General features: G+C 41.2%; 1 protein-coding gene across 3 annotated transcripts; it reads left to right on the plus strand.

The window, feature by feature from the left end:
* Window positions 1–334: 334 nt before the first annotated feature.
* LOC122742985 (serpin A11-like) lies at window positions 335–23,182 on the plus strand. Of its 3 annotated transcripts, XM_043987598.1 has the most exons (6): window positions 335–482; window positions 7,501–8,160; window positions 16,230–16,500; window positions 18,696–18,843; window positions 21,509–21,717; window positions 22,746–23,182. In XM_043987598.1, the coding sequence occupies exons 2-5, from the start codon at window positions 7,518–7,520 to the stop codon at window positions 21,710–21,712; spliced, it is 1,266 nt and encodes a 421-aa protein (XP_043843533.1). In that variant the 5' UTR covers window positions 335–482; window positions 7,501–7,517; the 3' UTR covers window positions 21,713–21,717; window positions 22,746–23,182. The 3 variants fall into 3 exon arrangements, with proteins under 3 accessions (XP_043843533.1, XP_043843534.1, XP_043843532.1); XM_043987599.1 differs by lacking the exon at window positions 21,509–21,717; XM_043987597.1 differs by lacking the exon at window positions 22,746–23,182 and having other exon boundaries at window positions 21,509–21,900.
* Window positions 23,183–23,478: the final 296 nt, after the last annotated feature.

Here is a 23,478-nt window from a genome sequence, read left to right on the forward strand (position 1 = left end):
AACAGAACTAGAACAATTTATGCAATGACTATAATGGGAAAAAATTTTTTGAAAGATTTTCAGAACATTCTAGTAAAATACTTCAAACTGTAGCTGATCTTCTGAGTTTTCTAAAAGCACCGAACTATAACAAACCTGCAATAACAATATTCTGTGAGACAAATCTGAACAGGACCTGTATTTCATTCTCTTAGAATGTTGCTTCCCCTTTGTTGCTACATACAGAGCAGGAAGAAAAAAAGAGTTGCTCCTGTTTTTTGTTCACCATTTACATGTTTGTTTGTGGAGCGGGGGTGGGGAGGTGGTCATTATCTTGTTTCTTAGAAAAGATTTCTCTGTTGTTAGCATTACCTGCAAACGAGTTACAGAAAATGATCTGGCAAATATTGACTGGGCTCACTCGGATTTCCAAAAACTGTTTTCTCAGCAAGTAGAAGAAAATGCAGACATGAAACCCTGGCCAGACTCTTTGGAATTGTCCTGTAAGTACAACTTTACCTTGGAAACCTTATGTGAATGTGGCTGGGTGGTGTTATCTTGATTTCTCTTTCTCACAAGAGGAGAGTTTGTAAGTCTCCTGAAGTAAGAATGTAGTCCTTCCACATTCTGAAATGGGAAAGTCCCTCACCATGGCCTATAGCTTTTAAAATGTACCTGAGAGGACAGAAAGCAAAATTAACCCACTCTTGCTATTTAGGAGTAAGAGATAGAAAAGGAAAAAAAGTGAGTTGTTCTGAAAGGCAGTGTTACATTATGAATAGAGAGCTGGCCTCAGAGCCACAAAGATCTGGGGTCATCTTGCCTTAGTCACCTAATGGTTCTAAGACCCTGGACAAGTCATTTAACCTCTCAGAGATCTAAATGACTTTCTAAGACTGTAAGTTGCAGGGAAGGTATCAACCGGAATGCAGAGACAATTTCTTCATTTGGGAGTTCCCTATATCAGTGACATCACAGATCCAGTTCCTATCATGCTCTTCTCAAAGAATTTAATTTTAAATATTTGGGCATGCCAAAGCATTCTTTAATGAATGGAGTTTTCCATTTTCTTTAGGTATTTTCCTAATTAATTCCCTATCAATGAACAATGAATGAGTTAGATGAAATCAAACTTCATCCAAAGAAAGATGAACTTTATGTTTACCAGACTAGTTAGAAAATCTCTATTTTCTGAAGACATTTTGAGCCCTTTTCCAATGATTTTTAGTCTATTTTTCCTTATTTTTTTCTGTACTGTTGATTTTTGTCAATGTTACCAGCTTCTCAGTGAGGAAACTCGCTTTCACCAATGCATATCAGCAAAGATTCTGCAGCTTATTGTTTTAGATGTCAAAATGATATGGTGGGAAATGGGGTATGGGTTGGTGGGAGTTGGGGTTCTTGGGAATTCCTCTTTAAAGAATTACACCCTCTTGCACACAAAAATAGTTAGAATAAGGTGATAGTTTATTTAGGAGCAAGGGAAGGGAGGCGGGGGAGGGGGGGACCATCAAAGAAATCCTTGGACTTTTCATGGGGAGATTGGCATAAAGCACATGGCTCAGAGGTACCAAATCTCCTCGAACAGGAGACTGGAAAGAACTTTTATAGAGGCCTGATGGGGGTGGACCATCTGCCCGTGAAAAGTTCCTTTAGTGAGGGTGGACCATCCCCCACTAGTGATAGCTGGGGGAATTGGGTGAGGAGTGGAGGACCATCCCCCACTGGTAGTGACTAGAGGAATTGGGTGAGGGGTGGCTACGGATCCCTCTTCAGAACACAAAGGCTGCAGCCACACCCAAATTTATCTCCCCAGGGTAAGGGAGACCAGAATGAAGGGTAGGAATCCTCGGCTAGCTCAGTCTGATTTGGTTCAGCTTATCTCTCTAGGCGTTATCTGTCCTCTGGTTTAGTTTCTCAAGGAGAAGTTTCCTTGATGTGCCCCAGAGAATTTCTGGGGTGCTCTGCACCCCATGACAAAAAGGCTGAGTAACTCATTCAGGGTCATAAGGTCAGTTTTCGCCAGACATCATTTCAAGTCATTCTGATGCTAAAGCCAGCTTTTATCCACATAGTCTACCCATAGTATCAGCTTTAAGTTGAGTTGTTAAACTGATTTATATAGATTTACAGTTGTAGTATTTGCTTTGGGTTGATTTGTATCATGCTAATGAAGGTATTCTGTAAACTGTGGGCAAAGAAATCTTTAAAACCCTTAGAAAAGAAAGGATTTCTGAGCCCTTTTGGAAGAGTGTCCATGGGATCATGGTTCTTTCTTCTTGGGACAAAATTTAATTGGTATTATGTTTTCTCTGTCTCTGATCTGGTTTATCTTGTAGGAGACATTATGCTCTCAGATCTGGTTTTAGCCATGTTCTCTGATCTGTTTATTATTTTTGCAGGAGGACAGGTATGGAAACAAAGTGTAGGAGATATTATAAGATATTATAACTTCTCTGATTGGTTTATTCATTATTAATAATTATTAATTATTCATTCTTTTTGGAGGAGACAGGCAGATTAAACCCTATATTAAATTTCAACAATATTCATATGCATGTTGTTATATCATATATAAGACTTCATATTAATATTGTTAGTGTGATTATCAGCTTACATTGGGGAAGAAAAACCAATTCATGGGTGAAATATAGCACCTAATACTGGAAACAACAATCTATAAATGGTTTGATCAGAGGAAAGAGTTGTTACCTAGTCAATCAATCAATAAACATTTATTAAGCACCTACTATGTTCCAGGCATTGTGCTAAGCACTGGGGATACAAAAAGAATCAAAAGATGGTCCCTGACCTCATTCCTAGATGCTTTGTCTCTTTAAAAAGTCAAAAATCAGCTCTTTTGGTTGACATATCACATTTTTCATCCATATTTACTTTTTGTCCACTAAATTTGTTCTCCCCTACCCAGCAACCCCAGAAGCCCCAATCAATCCAGAAGTTCTCCAGGTATAAGGACAAGGGACCAGCTAGAACCTAGAGTCAGGGCCTAAGATCTACCAAAACCAGCCTCTAAGCCTTCTGGCCAGAGGTGCTCTCTTTCCAGGACCCCAATTACTAGTAAAAAGAGCAGTCACAGCTGCATCCTTTCCTCTAGTCATCTCAACCTTGAGAAAATGGGAACACTCAGTGAGATCTATTTGACCTATTCCACCTAAACTGATCTAGCTTAACCACTCTATCCAGTTGTAATATGGGGACCACCCAGACCTCCCTCTACCTGCCCACCTTCATGTGCATAGTACCCCATAGCCAGTCAAATTATGTGAAACTCCAAATTACATCAATCTCTTGAACTTTGATGAACTCATCTTATAATAATGTCCTCAGAAGGCTGGACCACCCCTTATCTGTCTAATCTACTAAAGGGCTCCTTATCAGAGAGCAATCGCCAACTGGCAATGGCCAAAGCTGCTGCCTCTGCACAGAACCTCACCTGGATCTGAGTATACTACAACCCACCAAACTTTGGGGGAGGATGATTTACCACCACAGCTGCCTCCTGTACACCTAACCTCACTAAAGCTTCACAAGCAGATGACAGGAAAACACCTTTCAGTTTTCAGTCAACCATTGCCCAATCAGTTATCTCAGCCCAATAGCACAGAACTCTGGGTAACATTCCTGACAACACCAGTGGGTATCACAAATCGTTCAGGTACTGCCACCATAGGATAACTCCAGTATGTGCTCCCAATGTCCAATCAAACTTGGACTTAGTCAGAAGATTTCAACACCACAGCAGTCACCTGGTAAATCCAACCCAAGTGGCAGCAACATGGTGGGCATGTGCATCACCAGTTCCCCAGTACCTTATCTATACCTGCACTCCAATATCTTTCTTGCTCAACTTGACATTCATCCTAGCCGCCATTCTACAAGGTGCTCCCAACAACACCCACGAGACCCCCTGAACATTTTACACCATGATCAGAGGACAATGGGACATGTCCTTATAGACCTAGGGGTCCTTATTGGTCTTATAACCTGGGGAAATGAAGGAGAGAAGGTTCATGGGAAGCTGAAGCATGCACGGATGGCTACAGCAGAACAACTGAAGGACCAAATTGAAGATGCTGTCAGAGAACTTGACAAATTGGCTTAAGGACAACATATTTTGGAAGCTGTGATGAGGGACCATCAACTGTTTTTTGAAGACCTTTTAGCCAGCCAGGGAGGAGTCTATGGTTTTGCAAACCACTCCTGCTGCATATGGATTGACCCCTGAGAAGAAATATCCCTCATCCCAGACCATACAAGAAACAGAGTAAGGACTGTCGTTGCCATCATCACAGAGATCAAGAATATCTCACCAAGGCCTATGACTGTTTTCATTTATCTTTTCTCCTGAATTTTTCTATGTAATGGGCAGGATTCCTTTGAGGTAGTAGTAATCTTTATGCTTGCTGATTTTGTTTAGATTGATCCATAGACATGGTAGTGTATGTGATTATGTTAAAATTGTATTTTCTTCCAGTTGCTCTAACCACCACCACTTTCTTCTAATCAGTATAGCAAGTTTATAAGTAGCCGGTATAAAGTAACAGTGGCAGGAAGTAAAATTGCAAAGGGCAACCAAAAAGTCAAGTAACAGAGCATCCTAAAGATCAAAGTAGCATAATTTACAACCTCTATCATACATTAATCAAAAATCACATCCTGAGAATATGTGCTAAATCAGAGAAAGCCATCAAGACTTTGCTCTCAGAGCCTTTTGATCCCATGCTATGTAGATCTCATATAAGTTACATCTGTAGTAAGACCAGCAGAACACCAAATGATGCTAATAATTTTGAGATGATTTGGTCATGTTAATTTTAAAGTTTACTGGCAACTTTAATTAGCTACACTAATGAACTAACCTCAAGGTGGCACAAATTAGAATTAGTCTGTCCCCCACCAAAATCCTATAAAAATGAGACCCCCAAATTCCTGCCCCACCCCCAGAACTCTACCATCTCCATCTGGGTCTGTGCTGCTGAGTGCTCCCAACTTTAATCCATGGTTACATGAGTTACTCTCTGTGATTTTCCTCCTCCCCATTCTGCCCATGCTGCCTGCCTTCCTCCATCATCCCCTCCCCTCCCCAATAATACTTGCCTCTGTATCCCCCCTCCCTTTTGTGCCATTTGTCTCTGTATTTTCTGTGCCATTTACCCCTATTCCATGTGCCTTATTCAAGTGTGATTGCAGCCTCACTTCCCTGCAGCCATTGTGGTCTTTCCCACTAGATACCCAAAGGGATAGGCCTGCCTGCACCATTTCATACGTACATAAATTAATTAGAGATTTATGCATTCAATGGGGCATGGAGACTACCCAGGAACTATCATAAGATCATATCTGGGGGCGGCTAGGTGGCGCAGTGGATAAAGCACTGGCCCTGGATTCAGGAGGACCTGAGTTCAAATCCGGCCTCAGACACTTAACACTTACTAGCTGTGTGACCCTGGGCAAGTCACTTAACCCCCATTGCCTGCAAAAAAAGAAAAAGATCATATCTGTACTTTCTTCATAATAATCCTATGAGGAGAGAGAAGGAAACAAGATAGTCTCAGGGCAGCTACATGGTGCCTGGATTAGAGCTCCAAGCCTGGTGTCAGGAAGACTCATCTTCCTACATTCGAATCCAGCCCCAGACACTTCCTAACTATGTGACCCTGGACAAGACACTTAACCCTGTTTGCCTCAGTTTCCTCATCTATAAAATGAGCTGGAGAAGGGAGTGGCAAACCACTCCAGTATCTTAGCCAAGAAAACCCCAAATGGGGTCACAAAGAGTCCGGACATGACTGAAATGACTGAACAACTACAAGAAGACAGTCTACTCTCAAGGAGTTTATATGCTAAGAGGGAAAGACAACACATAAAGAAAGGGAAGCTGAAAAGTACTAGCCTGAGGTAGAGAGAGGACCCACTCTACAGGTGAGGAAACTGAAGGACAGAGAGTTGACAAGATTTGCCCAAGGTTACACGGATCCTGAAAGGCGCCATGTCTTCATGCTCTCTCCTAATAGGAGAGATCATACACACACACACACACACACACACACACACATATATATAAATGGCTACAGTAGAAAACAACATATGAAAGGTAAGTATTATATAAGTGGTATGAACAGAAGCTATAGGAGTTCAGTTCACTTTAGGTATCGTGAGAGAGCTCTCCTGCATAAGGCGATCACAGAGAGCCCATGAAACTAGAGCTGGGCCTTGGATAGGAAGGCTTTTTTTTTTTTTGGATAGAAGGAGGGAAGGCAGGAGAGTATTTCAGATGGGGAAAATAGTGTGAGCAAAGCCTTAAGAATGGGGAAACATGCAAAGTATGTTGACGGGAGTGAATGTACGAGTTTGGCAAGATCAAACTAAGGAAAATACAGAAACTAAAGATGGAAAGCTCATCCGTATGGAGAACCTTACATGTTAGAAGTTTAGATTTCATTGTGTAGTGTGGAAATTTATTTTGATTTGGGGACCCTACCTTTAGGCTGAGATTAGAAAGCCTTAGGCCCTCAGGGTCTCTTTCCCTCCCCCTCTGCTTCAGCTGAGCCAAAAAGCCCTGGGGGCTGTGCCAGGTCAGACAGCTGGGGGGGGGAAGCCCCCAGCTCCCTACGACCTGAGCAGAGCTATCTGAGAGATGCTGGGCTCTGGCGTAGCCTGTGCTGAGGCACGTGAAGCTGGATTACCCCCTGCCCCCCACCAGCCAGTGCCCTGGCTGGAGGATTAGCTTGGTCTGTGGGGGCGCAGGAAGCCCCGAGATTTGAGTGGAGAGAAGAAAAGGTATATATAGACCTGGGAGTTAGACAGGAGGGTCGGTTGGACGGGAGCGGACAAGAGAGGCTGAGAAGAGGTTTGGACGGACAAGAAGAGGTCAAGAGGCAGCTGAGGAGACTGCAAAGATTGGAGACTAGAGACAGGTCTACAAGGACGCAGAAGAAGACAAGAAGGACTAGGAGCAGAGAAAAGAGAGGCTGAAGGGCAGACTGATGGAGCAGACAGACAGAAGGTCGGTGAGAGAAACACAGGGGTTCAACAGTGGCAGTAAGGAGAGGAAAGTTAGAAGCAGGGGGATTTACAAAGTGAAAGGGGCTCAGAGTTAGAATAAAGGCCCTTATTGTATTCAAGAAGTTCCAAAGAGACACAGTAGAAAGAGAAGTGCCACAACGCAGTCAGGTTGTACATTTTATTTCCCTGTATTCCTAACTTTAAATAGTATCTCATAAATAAACTCTGCCTTGATTATTTAGTTAAGAGCCTTCTTAATCTTTAGTTTATCAATTTGGGAGTAGAGCAGTGTGGTGGAACTTTATAAACGGCCCATGCTAAATTAATAGCAGTCAGATAGCCAGTTAGTCAACAGTCCCAGATTAAGTACCCCAGTCAGTTTAGCCCCTCAAATTAGCCCCAGTCATTTAAAATATTTCTACAGTAGGCAAGGGGGAGTCACAGAAGGTTTTAGAAGAAGGTATCATTGATGTGATCACTCTCCATTATTTTCAGAACTACAATCCTTGGAGATGAAGCCTATTTATAAATGGATGCTGGTGGCTGGGATTCTAGCTGTTCTCCACTGTCAGCCTCTTCCTGATTATGAGGGAAATAATGAAACAGAGATCTACTTACAGGATGAAAAACACTCAGAAACAGCCCTACCATGCCACAAAATCTCCACCAGCAATACCAATTTTGCCCTACGCTTATACAAGGAATTAACTTTAGCAGCCCCCAGGGAGAACATTTTCTTCTCCCCTGTGAGCATCTCCATTGCTCTAGCTATGTTGTCCTTTAGGACCCAAACTACAGTTAGGACTCAGATACTAGAGGGGTTGGGCTTCAACCTTACAGAGATACCTGAGTCTGAAATCTACAAGAGCTTCCAGCACCTCATCCACAAGCTAAACCTGAGCAGCAAAAAACATGAACTGAAGGTAGGAAGTTTCATGATCCTGGATAAGCAGGTAAAACCACTTCATGAATGGCATAGCCTGAAGGAATGGTATGAAGCCACAACTTTTACTAGGAACTTCACTAATTTTTTCTCAACTAGGAGACAGATGAACAAATACATAGAGAGCCAAACATATGAGAAAATTAGAGAGTTTCTTCAAGACTTCAATCAGGAAGCTGCAATGGTGCTCGTGAATTATATATTTTTTAAAGGTGAGCATTCTTATTTAATTTTTTTTTTGCGGGGCAATGGGGGTTAAGTGACTTGCCCAGGGTCACACAGCTAGTAAATGTCAAGTGTCTGAGGCCAGATTTGAACTCAGGTACTCCTGAATCCAGGGCCGGTGCTTTATCCACTGTGCCACCTAGCTGCCCCCAGCATTCTTATTTAAATAGATCTCTGCTCCATAGAGTCACAGGACCTCAGATTCAGAAAGATGATAAGCAGATCATCCAGTGAAACTTCTCCTTGATGGGTGAATCTGTTTTTCCAGGTGGTGCCCATCTTGGTCTTGTTCCCCCATGAATTCCACTACCATCAGGTGAGGCAGGGAAAATAGCTTATCTAAGTAGGCAGCTGTGATGATGGAATAGAAAGTGCTAGATTTGGAGTTGGGGAAAGTGGGTTCAAATAACATTTCCCAACCAGAAGCTTTTGCAATAGACCAGGTGTGAAGTGATGAGGGCCTATAGAAGGGTGGCCACTGTGTGAATGATGATAAAGGGACATATTGAGGGAGGTTGTAAAGAGAGGGACTTGGAGAGATGCTATTCTGCCCTACAAAGTGGGAATGACCTGACCTGGCCCCCTCCCTTTTGCAGGGCTCAGAAAGGCTCCATTTCATTAAGTACCGGTCTCCTGTATTGGCCTCTTCCTACATTCAAAAGAATCCACTTTCTTTTTATTCATCCCTTCCTGCAGACACAGGACGAAGAGACATCATTCTTTTGAGCTTCCTCCACTGATCTCCAGGCTTGGCCTGTCTGCAGGTATAGGAAACAGACATTATTCCATCAGTTGAATGAGTTCTGTATCTAGCTCACAGTCTTTCTCTCCTTCCTAAATCCTGCCCTCACACTAGAGGATTTCAGCAAACATATTGATGCTCATTCAAATGCCCTAACCTCCCAGTTTCTCAACTTGCTTATTTCTCATGACCTACTCTTATACCCCACCACAACTACACACAAAGATGGTCATAGCCTTGATCTTGCCATCACCCATAAATACTCAACTTCCATGTTGATAAACTTTGAAATTCATTTATACAATCCCAATCTTTTGTTACTCCACTTCTCTATCTGTCTTAAAACCACATACCATAGGTGCAGCTAGGTGGCACAGTGGATAAAGCACTGGCCCTGAATTCAGAAGGACCTAAGTTCAAATCTGACCTCAGACACCTGACACTTGCTGTGTGACCCTGGGCAAGTCACTTAACCCTCATTGCCCTGCAAAAAAAAAAAACAACAAAAAAACAAAACAACAAAAAACCACAAACCATGTTCTTCATCTTCTCTGTGACTTCCAATCCTTCAACCCCTCAGTTCTTTCCCAGCGCATCACTCCTGCACTTGCTACACACTCCTCCTTTTCCATTTGTCCCCTTAGTAAAGCAGTTCATTTCTCCAATCTTGAATCCCTTGACCCCTTACCCTACCACCAATCTTGCATTGCCAAATCTCAGCTCTGGATTGCCCCAACCATCGACTGCCTTCATTCCTCTTCCAGCTTTTGACATCATCATTCAACCCAAACTTTGCTCCTAATTTCCCAATCTAATGGCCTTTTCCCAATCCTCATTCTTCTTGACCTCTGTTCAGCTTTTGGCACTGTCACCTTACTCCTTGATACTCTCTCCTCTCTCATTTTTCACACTACTCTCTTGGTTCTCCTTCAACTTATCTGACCATTCATTCTCAGTCTCCTTTGCTAAATCTTTGTCTAAGTCATATCTGTAAACCATGAGTGCCCCACAGTGGTCACTTGGTAATTTCTCCAACTCCCATAGATTCAGTTATTATCTCTCTAATGATTATTCTCAAATCTACTTATCTACCCCTAAATTCTCTGCTGACCTCCAAACTCACATCTCCAGCTCCCTGATGGACATCTCAGATTGGATGCCCCAAAAGTATCTTAAACTCAACATGTCCAAAACTGAACTCATCTGTTCACCAGAACCCTTCCTTCTTCTGAACTTCCCTATTACTGTCACAGTTACTTCCATCCTTCCTATACCCCAGGCTCACAACCTACATATAATCCTTAACTCCTTAATGTCTCTCACCTCTCCCCATATCTACTGTTGCCAAGATCTGTCAATTATACCTTTATAACATGTTTTATATATTCCCCCTTTCTCTCTTCTGACACTGCCACCACCTGATGCAAAGCATCACCTCACAAATGGAGTATGGCAACAAGTATCTAATTGATCCAGTTCATCCTCTACTTAGCCATCAAAGTGATCTTTCAAAAGCACAGGTGACAATGTCACTCTCCTGCCCAATAAATTTAGGTGACTCTATATCACTCCCAAGATCAAATATAAAGTCCTCTGTTTGGCATTCATAAACTGCCCCCTCCCACTTTTCCAGTTTTCTTACACTTTGCTCACCCCCAGGTACTTTTTGATCCATGACACTGTCTTCCTTGCTGTTCCACAAACAAGACATTCCTAACTCTGGGCATTTTCTCTGCCCAGCCCCCATGCATCAGGTATTTTTTCCTATTTTCTTCTGGCCCCTCTTTACAGAGATAAAGGTTGAGGGGCAAAAAGGAATGTGGTCAACAATGCTAATATCTATTCATTCCTTTATAATCAACCTTTCTAAAGTTGCTTATGACTGTTCCCTTCCCAAGACTATTCTCTCACCCTCCTCCCCTTTCACTTTCCCTGATTCCCCATTAAAGAGTAACAGACTTGGGCAGCTAGGTGGCAAAGTGGATAGAGCGCAGGCCCTGGAGTCAGGCGTACCTGAGTTCAAATCTGGCCTCAGACACTTAACACTTACTAGCTGTGTAACCCTGGGCAAGTCACTTAACCCCAATTGCCTCACTAAAAAAAAAAAAAAAAAAAAGAGTAATAGACTTCTATAACAAACCCCATATGTGTGTATGTGTGTGTGTATGTGTGTGTGTCTGTGTCTGTATCTGTGTCTATGTATCTGTGTATGTTCATTCCTCTTCTAGCTGATAAAGATAAAAGTGAAAGTCATATAATGGTCACTCCTTCTATGCTTTCCTCCATATTTATATATTCTTTCTCTCTCATCTCATTTACTCATCTAAAGTAAGTACCCTTTATTCCTCATTTCCTTCCCTGGAATGTTCCTTTTTTTCTCCTTTTATTTCCTTTCTTATAGCCAACAATATAGAGTAAATCTACATCAATGCCCCATATTAATTGTATTTCTCTCTGTGACCCATGAAGACATTAGAATTATCAAGATACACTTCCCTTCTCCCATATTAGAATATAAGCACTTTATCATGATCCAGTCTCTTCCAATTACTCAAATACATTTACCTTTCTATTTCTCTTGGGTAGGCAGGGGTCATGGGGAGGTAGATATCATATTCCAAATTTTTCTTTGATTGCTTTTAAGCAAGTAGCAATTCTTCAATATTCTTATTGATCTCGCAAAGTAAAAGGTGTTTGTTTTTTCTTTGTTGCCTGAAAAATATTTTCTTATTGTCATATTTTGGAAGTTTTACTATGATTTTTCTTTTTTAATTAAACTTTGAGGTTCTTTCTGTCGGTGCTATGCAGATTCTTTTAATGTCATTTGCAGGGGGGCAGCTAGGTGGCAGAGTGGATAAAGCGCTGGTCCTGGATTCGGGAGGACCTGAGTTCAAATCTGGCCTCAGACACTTAACACTTACTAGCTGTGTGACCCTGGGCAAGTCACTTAACCCTCATTGCCCTGCCAAAAAAAAATTTAATGTCATTTGCCATCTACTTCCAGTATTTCTGAACAATATTCTTTTGTGGATTGTTGAAATATGCCATGCAGTTTTCTTTTTCCAAAAAAAAATTTCTGGAAGACTTATAGATTATTTCTTCTTTTCAATATCAATGCTGCAAAACCTAGGCTTGTCTGGGCATGCCTAGTTCATCTAACATAAAGAGATCTGGGTCCCCTACCACCCTTGTGGGTAAAACCTCCTTTGATTGGTTGTTTGTATCTTTAAAACTGGTGACACCTAGTCAGCCCCTTTCTTTTGACTGCTCTTTTTTTTTTTTTAGTGAGGCAATGGGGGTTAAGTGACTTGCCCAGGGTCACACAGCTGGTAAGTGTTAAGTGTCTGAGGGCGGATTTGAACTCAGGTCCTCCTGATTCCAGGGCCGGTGCTCTATCTACTGCACCACCTAGCTGCCCCTGACTGCTCTCTTTTTAGCCTCTCTTATCTGCTATGTCTAGAAGGTGAAGAGCCCAGCTCACCCACAGGGTAGGTGCCAAGAACTGAACTGAGAAGAAGACTTCGTGCCCATGCTTCCTCTTTTACCCCAACTCCAAGAACTGGGCCTGGGGCTCTTTGTTTCTGTTCTGTTTTGTTTGTCCTACTTAGTCTCAGGTGCTAGGTTATCCTTATGAGACCCAAAACTTTGAACAATGCTGACCTTGGAGTCTGGCTTCTCGTGGTATCTAGGACTAAAACCTGAGGAAGCATTTTGGATTTAAAACTGGGAATGGGGTCTTTAGGAACTGAACTAAGATAGGAATCTAATCCCTTACCCTCTCCAGAGACTGAGGTGGTGCCAGGTGGGGAAGAGGATTAGATGTATTAGGAAAGCAAGTTTATGTTTGTGTTATTATACATTTTTAAGTGATTATTTCTATGTAAAAGCTAATTTATGAGTGCTGAAGTTCCCTACACTTGGGGGAATACCATTAGTGGGAACTGAAGCGATTTGCAGAGAGCTCAAACACTCTCTGATACCTTAAGAGTACCAGAAAACACCGCAGAAGGAGCAAAATCTAACTTGCCTGATCTCCAAGCAGTGAGGACCGCCATAGCCTCAAGTCATGTCCTAGTTCTAAATCCAAATCTCCACCTCACATTCTAGTCCCAAGCACCCTGGCTTCTCTGGGCTTCCATTTTGGGCTGGCTGGCTGCACCAAGCTGCCTGCAATCCTGGCTTCCAGGTCATCATGGCTCAAAGGCCCGACTCCTATAAGGATCACCTCTGGCCCCTGAAACTAAGGAGAACAAACAATATAGAATAGAAATTAGCACACCCCAAGCGCATTTCTTAGATCCAAGATAAAAGAGGTAGCAAGGGAAGAAAGTCCTTCCCCTCTTACTAATTCAGTTCATGATACCCACTTTGTGGGTGAGCTGGAATCTTCACCCTTTGGACACAACAGATAAGAGTGGCCAAAAAGAGAGAAGTTGAAAGAGTTACCAATTTAGTCTCATCAGTTTTAAAGACACAAGACACCAATCAAAGGATGCTACCCATACACACATGGTAGGGGACCCAGAAGTCTCTATGTTAGGCAATCTAGATATGCTCCAAAAATCCCTCAAAGGTAACTCCATGTTCAGTGAAGAAGGCACCCCCAGACAAGGCCAGGTTACAGTTGTTCCATGGAGCTCTCGTGTTCTTACTGCTTTATCTTTTGATTTTTGTTTAATTTTCCTTCTATATCTACCTTTTTTGCTCTCCCATTCCGTCTTTCTCTTTTATTCTAAGTTCTCTACCCTCTTGTTAGACTTACTGATTTCTTACTTAAGAGCCTCTTTTATATTTTCACTTAATTCTTTGCTCCAGGTATTCTGAAGGTTGTTGCTGTGTCATTTCCAGGTGCTTTGTAGAACAAGGTATAATATCTTCACCTTCCTCAAGAAATATTAACTAAATTTCCTTTGTTGTGAAATAGATATTTTTAGAAAGGTTTGTTCGTTTCCCTTTCTCATTTAGCAGTTATGTATTTATCAGTCATTCTTCTGATTTCTTAATGCTGTAAGTTCTAAAACTTTTGATCTCAGAACCCCTTTATACTCTTAAAAATTACTTTAAAAATTAAAAATAAATAAATGAATAAAATATTTTTTTAATTACTGAGGGCTCCCCTAAAGAGCTTTTGTTTATATGGGTTTTTCTATCAATATTTATTGCATTATAAATTTAAATGTCTTAGTATTATTATGAAAACACTTTTGACCTCTAGGATCCCCTGAAAGTGTCTTGGGAATCTCTAGGGGTCCCCCGATCACACTTGGAAAAAGACCACTTTGTATTATCCTAAAAGTAAATGTTCTTATCTTCAATCCTTTTATTCCTGCAGGTCCGTTGCTATTAATTCACTCCCCAAGCTCTTGCTGTCTGACTGCTGTAGGGAGACTGAGATTCTACTGTAGCTGAACCTATTCTCTGCCCTTCTCGGTCCCACTTGCCTCTAGGCCACCTTCAGATGCTGGTGGATAAAAAGTCAGGGATGGTCCCTGGGACTCTTAGGAGGAAACTGAAAAACCTTTGCAAACAAGTCTCTTCTCTATCTTTCTTTCATTCCTCCTGCTGACTGCCTGCTTCCTTCTATATAGCATTAAATAATTATGGCCAGTGCTACACTTCAGAGCTCTTCTCTCCTTTACAATCTCTGACCCCTCCTACCAGGGTCCACATTCCTCTATAGAAAGCTCTTTACTTTCCTCTCAATCATTAGGGCTGGTGTGAATAATGGGCCTCAACTTATCCAAGAAACACAATCCGCTGGAACATTTTGAAGAGGTTAACTACAAATGTCTGCCTAAAATTGGAGATCTCAAAGATGACTTTGAGCTGTCCTGGGCCAGTGCCACCATGAATCATAGGGGAAAGAAAGAAGTGCTGAGAGTAATGGTGATTTTTTTTTTTTCTGTGAGAATTACCTTGCAAAGACCTCTCTCATTTTCACTGTAAAATTTGCTCTAGGGGCAGCTAGGTTGCACAGTGGATAGAGCACCGGCCCTGGATTCAGGAGGACCTGAGTTCAAATCCGGCCTCAGACACTTAACACTTACTAGCTGTGTGACCCTGGGCAAGTCACTTAATCCCAGTTGCCTCACCAAAAAAAAAAATTTGCTCCATTTGGGGTTGCTCCATTATGGCTTATTAAAGAAGAAAAGAAGAGAACTTCACCTTAGGTTGCTGATCACTTCCCCATCTTCCCAGGATCCTCTGATACTTCAAGTGAAAGAAATACACTTACAACTTTTTAGAATCACATCCTATTGCCTTAAAGTATATTACATCCATAGGGTACTTTCTATTTCCCTTCAGGTAAAAAATAAAATTGCATTCTGCATCATGAAAGATTAAACTAAAGAAAGCAACAGATGAATAAGCACATAAATGCCTAACAGACAGAAATTAAGCATAGAATTTGGTGACGGAAGGCCTTAGAGATAATCTCAGAGTATTTTTTTTTTTGGTGAGGCAATTGGGGCCTTAGAGATAATCTAATCCCAACCTCCTCAATTTACAGATGAGGAAACTAAGACTGACCAAGAAGGAAATTGATTCCAGGTTGCAAAGTAAATGGAAAGATCCAAGATTTAAATTCAGGTCCTTCTCTAGATCCAGTGCTCTTCCCACTATGCTACCAGACCTTGCAATTTAAAACATCACAGCAAGAAACTATATAGAAACTATCCAACAGATCCAGATCTTAGAAGTAGGGAAGGAGGGAAAGGAAAAAGCATTTATTCCTACTATGTTCCAGGCACTGTGTCAAGTGCTTTTCAAATATTACTTCATTTGATCGTCACAACAACCCTGGAAAGTTAGGTGTACTATTATTATCTCTATTTTCCAGTTGAGGAAACTGAAGCAGACAGAAGTTACGTGACTTATCACACAGCTAATAAACTATCAATAAGGTCTATCAAAGGGAAAAAGGATTTTCAAGCTCCAGGCACTGTCAAAAATATCCAAAGGAGCAGCCTAGGCATAGAGCATTGGTTTTTTCCTGTCTAAAAGCTAAACTGTTCACCCAAGGTGATAGGTTTAGAACTAGGAGGGACCTTATGGTTCATCTCTTCAACCTCTCTCATTTTACAGAGAAGGAAACTGAAACTCATCATGGTAAGAAGACATGATCAAGGTCTCAAAGGTAATAAGTGGTGGAACCATGGTTTGAACCCAGCTACTCTGACCTTGCCCCTTCTAACTATAGAGAGAATGAAAGGAAAATAATGATGAATATGTAAATGTCAGGTATAGAGCTATCTTTGAATGTGGTGGCTTGAGTTTTAATCACTTGTGGTTTCCTTATTTCTATGTCCTAAGCCAAATGGATGCACCCTTTCAAACACTATTGGATGAAGAAGCACATGAGTTCCTCCATAGATGAGAAGATCATTAGGCCCTCTATGATGCACCAAAAAGCACAGCACCGGTTTTTGTATGATAAGGAGCTGGCCTGTATTGTACTCCAGATGGAATACATTGAGGATGTCCTCATTCTTCTCATTCTGCCAGATGAAGGGAAAATGATGCAAGTGGAAGATTCTCTGAAGCCAGAAACTCTGAAGAAATGGAACAAATTACTATTGCCCAGGTAACTGGGATATATGGATTTCTAAGGGCCTTTTGAGGTATCTTAGCTGATAGCTAAGGATATAGGGCATATGGGGAAGAGTGATATCTTTTGTTTCCCTATTGATTCTAACTTTCCCCAGTTACACAGTCTATTGAGAGAGGAAATAGCAGCTCTGTTATGTTATTGTTCAGTTGTGTCTCTTGATGACATTGTGGACCATACTGTCCATGGAGTTTTCTTGGACATTGGAGTGGTTTGCCATTGCCTCCTCCAGTGGATTAAGAAAAACGGATTAAGTGACTTGACCAGGGTCACACAGCTAGTAAGTGTCTGGATTGGAATTCAGGTCTTTCTGACACCAGGCCCAGCACTCTATCCACTTAACCACCTAGCTGTCTCCTAGGCAAACAGGCTAAGTGACTTGCCCCAGGTCACACAGCTAAGTAAGTATCTGAAACCACATTTGAATTCAGGTCTTTCTGCTCTAGACCCAGCCCTCTATCTATTGAAACTTCTAGTTGCCACTCTGTTAGCCAGTTATTTAGGCAAAGGAAAACTATCTCTGGTAAACCACTTTCACAGAAAGATACCCAACCACCACCAAAGTTCCTTTTGTTTAATTACACTTTCTGAAATTATAAAGTAAAAGACATACTAAGCAGAGCACAACATTCTAAAGAAAAGTACAAAGTAAATAAGATAAATACCCTTACCTGCTCCCTTCTTTCTCTCTGCCTGGGGACTGGGGAATGTAACTAGACCCTTCAGCCTCACCTTTCAATCTTATGCAAAAACTGGTTATACCACCATTTTCTCTGACCCTTAGCTCCTTTCCCCTCAGCTTAGCACCTATAATTCACAGAACTACAGAATATCAGAGTGGGAAATGACCTCAGAGATCTGGTTTTTCATGGAGATCTTGGAGATTTGTAACATGGCTTCTATATGTTATCTTGTGTGACCCCTCCAAGAGCCCTGTGAAGGAGTTCTGAATATTATCCCCATTTTACAGAGAATTAAACTGAATCTTGGAGAGTCCATATCTGGAGTAGGATTTGAACATGTGTTCCTAAGACCAAGACCAACATTCAATCCACTAAACCACCTCGCTGCCTCAGGAAAGAAAATTTAGAAATCATTCTTTAGCCGTGGACAAATATGTGAAGTGTGACTTTGGAGCCCCCAGACAGGTGAAATTAGCTCAGAAAGGCAAGATAGGCAGTGTCCTAGGAGAGAACATGGTGGGGCACAGGGATACAAGGAAAGGCATGATTAAATACGCCTTTAAAAAAATACATGTGGATATTGCTGCTGCCAGAAAAATCTCTCTCTTTGGCACTTGCGTGTGTATTTTATTTTCAGGTGTTAAATCACAGCTATTCTCGTGAAGACTTGGATCCCATAATGGACTATGACACAAAAAGAGAGCCATTTTCAAACCTTTTCTATGGGTCACAAAAGCCTTAACTGGGGCCCATCCTCAGCTTTTTATGGCCCATTTTCCCTAGGTGGGGGCCCTTCCCCACAGCACAGCTATTGAGTTCACATACAAACTATGATGAAGCAGTGAAGTAGTGCTTTATGGAGGAAAAGGATAAAAAACAAATCCCTATTGATTTCACTTGCATGTCTATTCTAGGCAGGTAGGTGGCATAGTGCATAAAGCTCTGGGTCTAGGGTCAGGAAAACCCAAGTTCAAATTTTACCTCAGACTCTTATTAGCTGTGTGACCCTGGGCAAGTCACTTAACCTCTGATTGTCTGTTTCTTCAACTATAAAATGGAAATAATAATATCACCTAACTAATAGGGTTGTAAAGATCAAATGAGATAATATTTGTGAAAAGTGTTCTCAGCACAGTGCCTTCCCAGTGTGGGAATCGTATAAATGCTCATTACTTTACCTTTCCTTCCCCTATTCTAGAGGTTCAATTATAAGATTCTGAGGGGTCTTATGTTATTTCAAGAAGTGGTATGTAGGTTGTGGAAGGTACCTGGCTAGCTATTACACACACACACACACACACACACACACACTTTTGGCTGGACCCCAACTCTTCACTAAAAGTGTCACTTACAATATTCATCTCCCTTAGCTCAAGAGAAGGAGGAAGGGAAAGAGGAAGTGGGAAAGGAAGAGAAGAATAGTATTGGAACAATACAATTAATCAAACAAGACTTGTTTCTCTTTCTTTCTCCTTTTTATTCATGAAGTCTGCTAAATTTACATTTGCCAAAGTTTTCGATTTCTGGGGCATATAGCCTGGAAGAAATACTTCCCAAAATGGGTTTTTCCAGCATATTCACTCCAGAAGTCAATCTATCCAACACCACTGAACAACTACACCTGGCAATCTCAAAGGTAAGATGGTAAATGTGAATAGTTTCTTCTTTCCTTTAATCTTTCAATCAAAAGGCTAGCTTTCCTCTATCATATTCCCCAACTTGGACTATGGGGCTCTAATACCATAGTGATGATGATTCCCCCTTTCTTTATTCTTCTCAACAGCACTAAATAAAATAAAATTTACACAGCCAGCCCTGCTGGATGACTTGAAAGCTCCACCGCAAGAGTAGCTTTTGTTTCTTGACTTTTTTCCTCTTGTGGGATCCCAAAGCCACCTTCCTGCTTTTTTTGTAATATCCTAGAGGAAACTATCAAGGATTTCTAATCTTCACTTTGGGTTTGGTATTTAGATACCAAAGTCTTGTTCAGCTACTTTCTGTCCAGGTAGCCTTAGGAAAGTCACTTCTGCTCCCTGAGCCTCAGTTTCCCCAACTGTAAAATAAAGGGATAAGATCTTTAAGGTCTCTTTCAGCTCTAAATCCTATGACCCATGCCATTAACTCAACTCTTCTTTAGAGAGCAGGTCTTAGTCATTCATAGAATCATAATGTTTTTGAGTGGGATGTAGTCTTAGAAATGAAGATAATTGAACACCTTCACTTTACAGATGAGGAAAATGAGGTTAAGAGCTTTTGCCCAATTCACATTGTTATTGTGTCAGAACTGAGATTTGGCCCCATAAATTCAAACTCCAAGTCTAGTCCTCTTTCCACCATGCCATGCTGCCTCATTTATTTGGGTTTTATTCCTTCTAGAAAGTCTGAGTAGTCTATTGCAATCAAAATTTTAAATGTAATTCAATAATTCAGTTCAAACAACATTTGTTGAACATCTCTTATTTTATTTTATATTTTAAATTCATTTTGTCTTATTTCTCAATTCCACATTCTCTCTCTACCCTTTTCCCCTCCCTTACTCATTGACAAGGCAAGAAAAATAAAACCCATTACAAATAAGTATAGACATACTGAGCATCTATGAAATCAAAGTGATCTTTCCTGTGGATGAGCAAAGGGATAGTTTCCAATACACTTTAAAGACTATCTTGAGAAATTAACTTGTCAGAGACATTGGATTTTGATTTTAATAAAATTAAACTTTTTTTGGTGGAAGAGACCTTTGAGTCCAAATCCCTAATTATAGAGATAAAGAAATTAAAGTTACACACAGAAATGAGGTGGCTTGCCCAGGGTGACCCAGCTAGTGTCAGAGGTAAGGTTCAAACCTAAAGCCCAGACCTCCTTCTACTCCATCCTTCCTAGCACAGGGCTATTAACATTTCCTTCTTGCTCCTGATCATCTCTAGACTATGCCATATCAAGAATTTGTCTCTGAACATTGAGTTTTAGTCACAGAATTCATGAGGAATATTCCTTGAAGAACAGAAAAGTTGTAGATCTGGGGAGAATCTCAAAAGTTATCTCATACAGGGGGCAGCTAGGTGGCACAGAGGATAAAGCACTGGTCCTGGATTCAGGAGGACCTGAGTTCAAATACGGCCTCAGACACTTGACACTTTTTAGCTGTGTGACCCTGGGCAAGTCACTTAACCCCCATTACCCCGCCAAAAAAAAAAAAGTTATCTAATACAAACCCTACCCAAAGACATGAACCCTGGTTACAGTCTCTTCAAATTTCTGAGGGCTCTGCTCAGAAACCTCCTACATCAAGAAACACTGAGTAAACAGGCAGAACTTCAGTATCAACTTATATCTATGACTGGTCATTTGTAAGAGGCCAATGACAGATGATCTCCTTTATGACAAGTGACCCTGTTTCATAGGACAAAGCAGGTGCAACAGCACAGCACTAAAGATCATTCTTAGGACCAGGCCTGAAAGCTGGTCCTCCTTCTTTATGAATCATAGGATTTATAGCTGAGAAGGAACTTCGATGATCATCTAGTACAACCCTCTCACTTCAGAGGGAAAGAGACTAAGGCTCACTTGGTTAAAGGACTTACCCAAGGACACACTTCCCAAGTAGCATACAGCAGAATTAAGGTTCATAACCAGGTTATCCTTCTCCTATAACATCATGCTTTAAGGATAGGGAAAAACAGAATCAGACTTCCCTGCCATATTTCTCCAAAAAACAGCTGGACTGTCCCTAGAATAAGCCCCCCAAATTTGTCAACATCATTCTAACTTAATAAAGGTCCATAGACTTTAAGTATGCATTTCCTCCCTTGTCCATATGTATTTTATACATAATGAAGTGCATGCCCTTCTGAAATAATCAGGATATCCTATGACCCATGTCTGATATCCATCTAATTCTTCTTACACTGCTTCTATCTACCTTCTAAACTCCTATTTCCCTGAGGTCCAGGGCAATCTAAACCTTGTATCTTCCATGGCCACTAGCTGTGGGTGCAGTAGGCATTTAATAAATGTTTGTTCTTATCACTATCTTGATATTTGTAGAACAATGTAATGTAAAGACAACTGGACTGGAAGATAAGAAACTTGTAAATCCAAGTCCTGCTGATAATTCACTTTGTGGCCTTGGATAAGTCACTTTGGGTCTTGATTTCCTCATCCACAAAATGAGAAAACTGGACTAAAAAAATCTCCAAAGAATCTTCCAGTTCTATGTCCTCCTGTTCTGTGACTTTATAGAACTCCACAGGCCAAGGATTAAATTTTTCCTCCTGTCTCCCATCTCCCCTAACCTATAGTTGCTGCACCAAGTTGCGGTGGACATGAATGAGAAAGGCACCAAAGCTGTGGCCACCTCCACCTTTCTATCCCAGCCTGAGACTCTGAGCCAAGCATCTCCACTGAGTATTCATTTTGACAGGCCCTTCCTACTGCTGATTTGGGAAGTATCTGCCCAGAGTTTGCTTTTCCTTGGAAAAATTATAACCCCCACAGCGAGTTAACTTTGGTAAGAAATGGGAGTTGACCCATCTCCAGAAAAGTCACTGGGTTGTTTTTGTTAATCTCTGATTTTCCTGCATGAAGTAGGCACAGTACCTTGAACATAACTTACAGGGGTGAGAAATCTTAATAACAAATGATATCAGTAAGAGTAATAATAAAAATTATTTGGGCATTTTGTGGACATAAAGTGTGTCTTGTGATCTGATGGCCGTGGACACTGTTTGTGCCCCTTCCTCTACCCCGCTCCAGAACCCTTCACTTTATAATTTCTCATTCATTCATCCATGTTCCTAGAACAGTATTGTTGTTGTTGTCGTTTTTGTTGTTGTTGTTTGTCCTTTGTTCTCAAAGAGGACCATGACATGGGGGTGATGTCATGACTTGCAGTGAATTGGATTTAAGTGAGGGAAGGCAAGGTCATCAACTTCACTTTCTCCTCCAGAGACATCTGGGTTCAGTAGCAAGATATACATCAGCATAACTAGAAATGGCCCTGGATTATTTTAAAGCAATTGGGGTTAAGTGACTTGCCCAGGATCACACAGCTACTAAGTGTCTGAGGTGAGATTTGAACTCAGGTCCTCCTAACTCCAGGGCCAGTATCATCTAGAACAGTAACTGATTTATAGTAGGAATTGAATAAATTCTTGTTGATTCATTGATCAATCACTACAAGTTCATAAATGTAGAGGTAGAAGATGCCTTAAAGACCACTTAAGTCACAGAATCACAGAATCTGACAGTTGAAAGGACCATCATATATCTTTGACCAAATTTTAAAACTAAATCGATGACCTTACAAGAATAGCATAAATTGTGAAGTGGCTCCATCAACACTCTGGATACAAGGGGCATGATGCTATTTGGTATGAAATATAGAACCACATAATCTCCCTAAGCACAAGGTAGTTATGGTGTTCCTCATTCTGATCAGAGAACCAGCCTCTGAATAAGTAGTGAGGTATGATTGCATGTTGTTCCTGACCTACCTCTGGCAAATGTATTATATTGGTCTTTTCCCTCACCTTACAGCAAGAAATTTACCCTTAATACGATTGATACTACGTGGGAATGACATCACAGCACCAATTAAGTCTGCACCCATGGTAGCCACTCTCAAACCTCTCACAGAGCAAATCCTCCTTCTTTAAGGGCCCCTCTTTCATCATTGGCCCAGATCCAATCACCTTGACTACACTATGAGATCTGAGATTGGGTTTACCACCAACAAATCTGCTGGGGTTTTTTCACTTCCTGTACCATACTCTGGCAAATAGCCTTGTTGGACACTGTAATGGGTTCCTCAAACAACAGCTTGGTCATCATGCAGCTGACTATCATGGTTGGTTGTTCCACCTCCTAGAAACAAATCAATACCTAGTAACAGAAAAGGTTCTCCCTCCCAATGATTTCTCAGTTCCAGCCTATAGGAAGACCTACCTAATAAAGATGGATTGCTTTTAAACCTCGTTCCAGTTGAGCTTTTTAGGTCCTTAATTGCTCCATTGCCTGCATGGAGTCACCAGGGTGTCAAGATCCCTGCTATTTTGGGGAGGTTTCATACACCTTTAGGAAATATTTCAGTTACACCTCAATTGTTGGATCTCATTTCCCCCAGCATAGTTTAGACAACTCCTTCCCACAGAGAGTTTGTGGGCTCCCATGAAAGAGTAGCTTTTAGTGGGTAGGGCAAGGAACACTGAGTGAATGGGGACGGCTTCAGTATCAACTTATATCTAGCACTGGTTATATGCAAGAGTCTTAA

The sequence above is a fragment of the Dromiciops gliroides genome, chromosome 2 (genome assembly GCF_019393635.1).
Source record: "Dromiciops gliroides isolate mDroGli1 chromosome 2, mDroGli1.pri, whole genome shotgun sequence".
Classification (NCBI taxonomy): Eukaryota; Metazoa; Chordata; class Mammalia; order Microbiotheria; family Microbiotheriidae; genus Dromiciops; species Dromiciops gliroides.